The 9,728-nt window shown below is 49.3% G+C and overlaps 1 protein-coding gene across 1 annotated transcript in view; it reads left to right on the forward strand.

Annotated features, from left to right (window-relative positions):
* The window catches only part of ARTN (artemin), a 3,352-nt gene extending 1,079 nt beyond the window's left edge, over positions 1 to 2,273 (forward strand). Inside the window, exon 4 of the mRNA XM_027773895.1 lies at positions 2,087 to 2,273. Coding sequence (XP_027629696.1) covers positions 2,087 to 2,273 — 187 coding nt within the window. The remainder of the gene's footprint in view (positions 1 to 2,086) is intronic.
* Positions 2,274 to 9,728: the final 7,455 nt, after the last annotated feature.

The following is a 9,728-nucleotide window of genomic DNA, read 5'->3' on the forward strand; positions in this document are numbered from 1 at the left end:
CACTGCCTGCGGCTGCCGGGGCTGAGCTCTCCCCCGGATGGCACCCTCAGCGCGGACCTCCCTGCCTGGGACCCTCTTGCAGCGCCCTCTTGCGCCCGGCTGGCCTCACCCTGGCGACTGTTGGGCATCAACTCTGGAGAAATGACTGTCCAGCGACCCCAGGCCCCTCCCCTGTAGATCCCAGCCCTGTAGACACCAGAGACCTCAGCTGTGGCGACCTCGGGACTCACTTCTCACCAACTCTGGCACGGGTCGGGCCGTGACCTGAAACCGGCTGGGCGGCGGACCCCGCAGTGCCTGTGGCCCCAGCCGGGCCAGCAAGGACAGAATTTGGAGGAGGTGCTTCGCAGTTGCCCGGCTGAAAGCGCCTGTGCACAGCTGGCATTGGACTCACTCGTGGGAGCTGGACCCCTATTTATTATTTCTAAGTTATTTATTTACTTCTTTGGCTTGTCAGATCCTTTCCTGGGCAGCGGGGGTTGCGTGGAGAGGCTGGATAGAGATCATGCCCACTCCAGTCCCACTCACGTTTAGGCTGACTCAGAGTCAGATCCACGGGGGGCCTGCCCCCACCCAGCAGCTCTGGGGGAGGAGGCACTAGCTCAGGCGCTGCAGTCGGACCCACGGGGGGCCTGCCCCCACCCAGCATCTCTGGGGGAGGAGGCACTAGCTCAGGCGCTGTGGGGGGCAAAGGTGCATTCATTCATCCCCGCAGGCCAGCTCACCAGTCCTTGCATGGTCCCCCACACTCGGGATCTGAGGCAGCGTCAGGGAAAGAAACTACAGAGCCTTCTGTGGAGAAAGCCCTGTGCTTGTGACCGCTGGCCTCCTTGAGATCCCTGCCTAGTGCAGACAGAGGGACACATGACCCCACCTCACTGTCACTGATGTCCTACCATCCCGGCAACTGTCTTGAAGGCACCCAGACAGATGTGTACACTGCCTCTGCTTCCAGATGGTTCTACGTAGGGAGCTCACTGTGTTCCACAGAGCAGCTCAGGGCAAGGGCACCTCTGAACAAAGGCTGCGTGTGGGGGGGAGGGTGCGTGGGATGCGGGGTGGTGGAATGAAGCCCTGAGCTTCGTGGGTAGGAGAGGGCTGGAAAGGACTAAGGACCCCCGGGGGACCTGCATGTTGGGGGCTGAACAAGGATATTCATTGATTCATTCAACAGATATTTAGTAAATACCCTTTATATGTGATACAGTGGGTAGACACCGAGAATACAGATGTGAAGGGGACACGGTCCCTGCCTTAAGAAACAAACCAGGAGAGACAGACAATACAAAGCAATTACATTCATAGTTACTTGGCTCAATTGGCAAGCAGTAGGGAAAAGGTCGAAGCTGAGGGGCGCACCTGCCTCGAGAGAGGAGAGGTTAGTGCTGCCGGGCCTCTCACATTGTCCCCAAGTCACGTCCAAAATGCTTTCCTGCTCATCCCTTGCAACTTAGTTTCCCAGGTCCGAAACATTTGTACTGGGGAGACCTGCGTGATTTTCCTCATAGGCAGGACGATGGGGCCCTCTATGTGGAAAGGGTGCTAGGCCTGAGGAACTGGGGGACAAGCACCGCGTGGCTGCCAGGAGGCAGTGGGGGCTGGTCTGGACCTGGGAAGGGAGGTCTGGGCCGGATGGATTTGAAAGCTGTTTCATGCAGACAGCAGCTGCAGCCAGGGCCAGGTGGTGGGGCGGGTGGGATGCAAAGCACGACAGTGGAGGCTGGAGGCTGGGATCACTCAGGCGTTTGATGCCATAGACAGAAATTTCTCGCAACCTCCCTAAGTCCCTGCCTGGTTTGGCATAAGTACCCCCCTCACCAAGGCTGCAGTGAGGCTCTGGAAGAGCTCTCTGAGGGCTGTGCCGCCTCTGGACCAAGGAGGAACAATGCATGTGCGCTCACTCGACTGGGTTCGCTGTCCGGTTCCAGACACGCTGAACACTGGCGCCCTTGCTGTCCCCTCACTCACGAGCACATCTCAATGTGCTTTGGAGCTGGGGAGTCCTTTGAGAATCTAGTGAAGGCTATGGCCCCCCCAAAAAAATACTGAAAAAGTTTCTGACATGTAAGTCTGCCAGACTATCTAGGAGGATGTTAGATGCTAACATGAAGACGCTCCTTGTGGTGCGTGGCTCCCTAAGCACGTCGCCCTATTCTGGAGAGTATCGGTATTATTCTAGGTGGTATGAATATGAGTGTCCTTTCAGCAGCCAGAGGAATTCTTCCGTTTGCACTGAGGGTGCCATTGCAGGGCTCCGTCTCCGTTATCCATGACCCTCTCCACTTCTCAACCCTTTTCCATCGAAAATCACCTTTTTTCCCTTTGTATTTTTACTTGCTCAAATATATCCTTTCATTAAAAATAATAATAACAATACTGTGACATACACACACTCACGAAGGGACTTTTAAAAGCTCGTGGGAAATGAACTTAAAGTACAAGTTTGTTTGGGGACATTTTCAAGTCCATAGTTTTCATCATACAGGTTTTTCTGTGAACTTTTCAAAAATGTGTGTGTGTGTGTATATATATATATATACACACACACACACATATATGTATATATACGTCTGCTTCCACCTGGCCTCCACTAAAACAGCTCTCGCCAAGGTCGCCAGTGCCCTCCCCAAAGGCCGTTTCTCACCCTCTAGCCCTTCAAACTCTTGGAAACACTCCACCATGTTAACCTTCCTTGAAACTTGACTTCCTTCCCTGGATCCCAGAACTTGATTTCCTGCCACTCCTCCAGTTTCTCGCTCTCAGGCTACTCTTGTGTTCCTCTCTCTGCCTCTTCCAAGTCCCTCAGGGCTCTGGCCTCTTTTCTCTCCTTACTCCACTCTTCCTGAGCAATGTCTACTCTGATGGTTTCACTGCCCGCCTCCATGCGGACCATCGCGCACTTTACTCCAGCCTAGAACTTTCTCCTGAGCTCCAAGCCTGTAGCTCCAATACTGCTCCCTGCAGATCCTCGGGAAGCTCAAGCTTAACACGCCAGCTCTCCAGCCCCCAGCACTCGGGACCTGGTGCTACCAGCAGGGAAGGAGCTACAGAGCCTTCCGTGGAGGAAGCCTATCCTTGTGACCTCCGGCACCCTTGTGGTCTCCAGCGCCCTCACCATGACTAAAGTCCTGGACATCTCTGTGTGCTCCACTCTCCACCCAGCTCTGTGCTGCACGTCAAGGACCTTCCTTGCTCCGCAGCTCGCCACCTGCCAACCGCCTGCTGTGTTCTCTCCTCAGGGAATGCACCACCTCCACCTGTGACTCATGCCCGACCCTGGGGCAGTCATCCTAGAATCCACCGGTCACCAAATCCTTGGATCTTGCAGTTCCACCCCTTTTCTCTATCACCAATGCCGTCATTTTCGTTTGTTGACACCACTTTTATTTTTATTTTTATTAATAGGGACCAGAAGACGGTGTAATGGTTACATTGCTGGACTCGCAAGTAGTCAGCCGCAGTTTGAGTCCCAGACCTGGCAACTTCAAACTCACGCCGGGCGCATGTGCATGCATGCCCAAAATCCCCAAAGGAGAATGGAGAAGGTACTGCTGTGTGGTCATCCTCCCTGGAGGTGATTTCTCACTTTCTATGTCTCTGACAAGCTCACATACCCTCTAGGAAAAATCTCTCTCTAAAAACAGAACCAAAAAATCATATAATACTTGTACATGCTGGTGAGATACAATGTGGTTTTATAGCACAAGGACACAGTATGTAATGAGTCATTCAAGGTTATTAGACAGAGAGAAAGGGAAAGTGAGAAAGCAAGCCACCAGGTCCAAGACTCGAACTATAGTCGACCATGTGGGAGTTCAGTACCTTAACCATGACACCTGCTGTTCCTCAACATTACTTATTACTTGGGACCAGCAGGTGGTTGGTGGTTAAGGCACTGGATACTTCCACATGGTTGACCATGGTTTGAGTCCCAGAGCTGGTGGCTTGCTCGTACTCTCTCTCTAATCAAATTAACACACAAATAAATAAAGTGAAATAAAATAATTTAAATTTTTTAAAAAAATAAAATGAATGAACGAATAAATAAATAATTCTTTTCAAAAAATTGTCTTGCTACCTGTGTCAGGAACATTCAAAACCCTTTTTGTTACTGAGATAAGTAGCAATAGACAAGTTGCCATCTGTATTCTCCTCACTGTAGCTCCTAATGCTAGACACTGTTCCTCCTACCTGCAACTTTGTTTCCTTTAATAAAGGAAAGCCATCCTTCCCAGCCTCTAGCTCATTCTTCATCCTCCCACCTCTTTGAGGCCATGGTTTTCCATTTCCAGATGAGGGAGAACACATCTGCTTTTTGGACAGCTTCTTGCCCCTCCTCCTAACCTCACTGCCTTCAGGCTCGCAGCGCCCTCTCATCATTCCTAGCCTTGCAACCAGAGAAGTCACTATTCTCTTTTTTCCTTTTAAGTTTCTTTCTTTTATTTATGAGAGAGAGCATGTGCGTATGTAGGAGAGAGACAGGCACCTCGACAGGGTCTTACCACACCACGATCCCTTCTCTCAGCCCTCCATCTCATCAGGGTCTTAGGTGCACATGCACCTGGTGTGTTTTCAGGTTGACTTGGGATCTGAACCTGGGGTTGGCCATATGGCTTCCAGTCCTGCAATTTCGTGCACTGCTGCCTGTGCCACTGAGGTTGGACCATCGCTCTCTGCACACGCAGGTTAACCTGGCATCAAAACCCCGGGGTGTCCAGACAGGCTCCTGCATTGCGTGGCAGTGCACTGCTACCTGTGCCACCATGGCTGGGCCTGTGTTTCCTTCTTACTAGCCAGTCCCTCTTTGCTTTGGTCCCATGTTACATTTCAAAATTCTAAAAAAGTAATAATAATAAATTTTTATAGTGGGCTGGCTCCACGGCCTAGTGTTTAAGAGAGCAGGATTCCACATGGTCAACCACAGTTTGAATCCTGGCCCTGGTGACTTGAAAAACATACTAGGCACATGTGCATGTGCGCTCAGCATCCAGAAGGAAGGGAAAATGGACAAGACGGGATTGTGGCATGCATCCTCTACTGGCGGATGCTTTCTCCCTTTCCCATGCTTTCTCTCTATTTCTTTCTCTTTCTTGGAAGTGCACACACTCTCTTGCAATAAAAGGAAAACAAAAGCTTTGGGGCCAGCAGGCGGCGTGCGGGTTAAGGCACTGGATTCCTCACGTCCACCCTGGCTGTTGGAGTCCTGGACTGGCAGCTTGAGAGTCATGTGCATGTGCGCCCGTAATCCCGAGAGCAGAGTGGAGGAGAAGGGATTGCAGTGTGGCTCTCCCCACTCAGGGAGTGGTTTCTCTCTCTCTTTCTCTCTCTGGTGTACACACATGTCCTATAGCAAAACCAACCAACCAACCAAACAAACAAAACTTTTTAAAAAGTTTTAACTTTCCTTATGCAGCTACTGTGTGGCTCGTCTTCTGATTGGATTCTGGCTGACACAGAGCCTTCCTAATAGAGGCAGAAGCGAGAACAGGGAAGTGTGAAACAACTGGTGTGTTCCCAGGACCGTGTGTTCCCAGCAATTTCATGGAGAGGGACCAGAGACTGGCATAATGTTTAAGTCACTGGACTCCCACGTAGTTGACTGCGGCTCGAGTCATGGACCCGGTGGTTTAAAACTCACCTTGGGAGCATGTGTATGCATGCCCAGAATCCTGAGAGGAGAATGGAGAAGGAATTGTGACATGGCCATCCCCCCACCCCCCACCAGGAGGTGATTTCTCGCTTTCTGTCTGTCTGTCTCTGTCTCTCTGGCAAGCGCATGTGCCCCATAGCAAAAATCTCTCTTAAAAAAAAATCATGGGAACCAGCAGTTAGCATAATGGCTATGTCGCTGGACTCCCACGTAGTTGACCGCGGTTCACGTCCCAGACCCGGTGGCTGAAGATCCCAGAGGAGAATGGAGGAGAAGGGATTGCAGCGTGACCATCCCCCCTGGGGGGTGATTTCTCTCTCTGTGTCTCTCTCTGTCTGTCTGGCAAGCGCACGCGCCCTATAGCAAATAAACCTCTCCAAAGGAATGGAGCTCACCAACAAAAAAGGCTGAGGGATCAGCAGATGGCTTAATGGTTACATCGCTGGACTCCCACGTAGTCGCCCGCAGTTCAGGTCCCTGACTGGAGGCTTGAAATTCACAGTGGGTGTGTGTGAATGTGTGCCCAAAATCCCAACGGAGAACGGAGAAGGGAATATGGCATGGTTATCCTCCTTGGGGAAGATTTTTGTCTCTCTGTCTCTCTGTCTCTATGGTGAGTGTATGTGCCCTATAGCAAAAATCTCTCTAAAAAAACGGGACCAGTAGGTGGCACGGCAGTTAAGGGAGTTGGACTCCCACAAGGCCAACCATGGTTTGAGTCCCAGACCTGGTGGCTTACTTTCTCACTTTCCCTCCCTCTCTTTCTCTCTCACTCTGTCCCTCTCTGACCAAATTTAAGAAATAAATAAATAAAGTTAAATAAAATAATTCTTTTTTTAAAAAAATCTCTCTTAAGACAAAGAAAAGAAAAAAGGCTGGAAAGCTCATAAGGGGCCTGCAAGGTTCCCCGAGGAAGATAAACTTTCTCCTGAGGGGAGACGCTGAAACTTTTTCTTCTTTTTTTAAGAATTATTACCAGCAGTTGGTGTAATGGCTATGTCGCTGGACTCCCTATAGTCGACCGTGATTCAAGTCCAGACCTGGTTGCTTAAACTCACACAAGGCGTGTAAAAGGCTGGAAAGCTCATAAGGGGCCTGCAAGGTTCCCCGAGGAAGATAAACTTTCTCCTGAGGGGAGACGCTGAAACTTTTTCTTCTTTTTTTAAGAATTATTACCAGCAGTTGGTGTAATGGCTATGTCGCTGGACTCCCTATAGTCGACCGTGATTCAAGTCCAGACCTGGTTGCTTAAACTCACACAAGGCGTGTGTGGGTGCATGCCCAAGATCCCGAGAGGAGAATGGAGGAGAAGGGATTGTGGCGTGGCCATCCCCCCTGGGGGGTGATTTCTCGCTTTCTGTCTCTCTGTCTCTCTCTGTCTTTCTGGTGAGCGCATGTGCCCTATAGCAAAAAAAAAAATCTCTCAAAAAAAAATGGGTTATTTTATTTAACTTTATTTATTTTTATTTGACCAGAGAGGGACAGAGAGAGAAAGAGGAAGTGAGAAAGCAAGTTGTGAGGGCTCTCTGAGGGGAGGACGTCCAGGTGTTCGGCTTGGGTGACTGGTAGGGAATAGCGGGCATGCCGTATTTATTTAGTTGGTTTTTGTTCTAGGGTGCACGCACTTGCCAGAGACAGAGCGAGAAAGTGAGAAAGCATTCCCCGGGCGGATGGGTGGCCATGCCATAGTCCCTTTCCCGCCATTCCCCTTAGGATTTTGGACACATACATACATGTGCCCAGCATGTTTTTCAAGCTGTCAGTCCCAGACTGGAACCACAGAGTCAGCCATGTGGGATCCTGCACCTTAACTACCATGCCACCTGCTGGCCCCGTCCCTTGGGTGTTTTTGTTACGTGGTGGCCTAGAGACTTAGACCAAACTTCTTGCTGAAAACAACTAAAAATATTAGACATACAACATGTGTGTGTGGGGACCAGCAGTTGTGTAATGGCCATGTTGCTGGACTCCTATGTGGTTGACTGCGGTTCAAGTCCCGGACCCGGTGGCTTAAACTCACGTTGGGCGTGTCCAAAATCCCGAGAGGAGAATGGAGGAGAAGGGATTGCGGCGTGGCCAAAAACCGCCCCGGGGGGATGACTTCTCACTTTCTGTCTCTCTGTCTCTCTCTGTCTTTCTGGGCACGTGTGCTATAGGGCACATGTGCCCTATAGCAAAAACCTCTCAAAAAAAAATTAAAAAGAAAGTGTGTGTGTGTATATAATGTATTTTATATATAAGTATATATTATAATATATTTATAAAGTTTATTTACTTATTTCTTCCACTAGAAATAAGAGATACAGATAGGCAGGCATCCCCTAATAGGGTACTCCTCAACCCACCCCCAGTGTCAGTATGAGTTGTGAGGTCACACAGATGTACCTGGCAGGTTCAGGGTGGTCCCAGGACATAAGCCCAGGTCCTACCCACATGGGGCTGCTTATGTCACCATTGTATTACCACTTGACCTCAAAAAAATTTTCATTTTTTAAAATTAGATGCAGCCACAAGTTAGCAAAAACTTAAGAAACACGACAGCCAAAACAGTAAGTGAAAGCTGGAAGCTACAAAGGTAAGCACAACCCTGCAGCTGGCTTTCACCCAGGGAGCATCTGCTGTACGCGGTGATCCTCAGCCCTGGTGTGCAGGTGCACAGGAAAGACCAAGTCCAGTGCCTACCCACCACGGGAGTCTATTTGGGAACTACTCCATAGCCAAGACCCCAAAGGGCTACCTCTACACTGTGAGGGCCAAGTGGAAATAAATCTGTCCCTCTCCTATCTAATCTCTCTCATTCAAACCAGGAGACCACAATGAAAATCACCTGCATCCAACCTCGGTGTTAAGTAAAGGGGGGAAAAGGCTCCCCTGAGAATTCTTTTTAAAAAATCATGGTTATTGTGGGACCAGCAGTTAGCGTAATGGCTATGTCGCTGGACTCCCACGTAGTCGACCGCGTTTCGCGTCCTGGACCCAGTAGCTTAAAACTCATGCCGGGCGCGTGTGCGTGCGTGCCCAAGATCCTGAGAGGAGAATGGAGGAGAAGGGGTTGTGGTGTGGCCATCCCCCCTGGGGGGGGGTGATTTCTCACTTTCTATCTCTCTGTCTCTCTGTCTCTCTGTCTCTCTAGCGAGCACATGCGCCCTATGGCAAAAACCTCTCAAAAAAAAAAAAAAATCTCCATCCTTTAAAAAATAAGGTATTTATAGAGCATCGAAGTCTGCTTGTCAAACACACTATTTATGGCTCCATACTGTTTGCAGGCTACTGCCTTTCAGCCTTTCCCTCACAAATTTGGCAAATGTGAGGGAACTTCAAAAAGTTTGTGGGGGAACCAGCAGGTGGCATGGTGGTTATGGTGCTGGACTCCCACATAATTGACCATGGTTTGAGTCCCAGACTTGGTGGCTTGCTTTCTCACTTTCTCTCTCTCTCTAGTCAAATTAAAAAATAATAATAATAAGTAAAATTCAATAATTATTTTAAAAATTACATTTATTATTATTATTTTTTAATTTGCTTTAGGGCACATTAACTCATCAAAGACAGACAGAGAGAGGGGGGGAAAATAAGAAAGCGAGTTGTCAGGTCCAGGACTCGAACCACCATCGGCCATGTGGGAGTCTGGTGCCCTAACCACTGTGCCACCTGCTAGTCCCTCCCCGAGAATGCTTTTCTTTAAAGATTTATTTTATTTTATTTTATTTATTCATTTATTTATTTTAATTTGACCAGAGCGAGATGGGGGAGGGGAGTGAGAAAGCAAGCCACCAGGTCCAGGACTCGAACTATGGTTGGCCATGTGGGAGTGCCCAGCACCTTTACCACTATGCCACCTGCTGGCTCCATCCCCTAAGAATTCTTAACCACAAGCAAACCCTCATCTGGTTTTGTAGACAAAATTCACACTATTTTGGTAAGCTGAAACACTTTTTTTTAAAGAATTATTTTATTTAACTTAATTTAATTTTTTTTTTTTTTGCTATATAGGACACATGCGCTCGCCAGACAGACAGAGAGAGACAGAGAGACAGAAGGTGAGAAATCACCCCCCCCCCCCCGGGGGGGGGGCCGA

The sequence above is a fragment of the Tupaia chinensis genome, unplaced genomic scaffold (genome assembly GCF_000334495.1).
Source record: "Tupaia chinensis unplaced genomic scaffold, TupChi_1.0 Scaffold000387_1, whole genome shotgun sequence".
Taxonomy (NCBI): domain Eukaryota; kingdom Metazoa; phylum Chordata; class Mammalia; order Scandentia; family Tupaiidae; genus Tupaia; species Tupaia belangeri.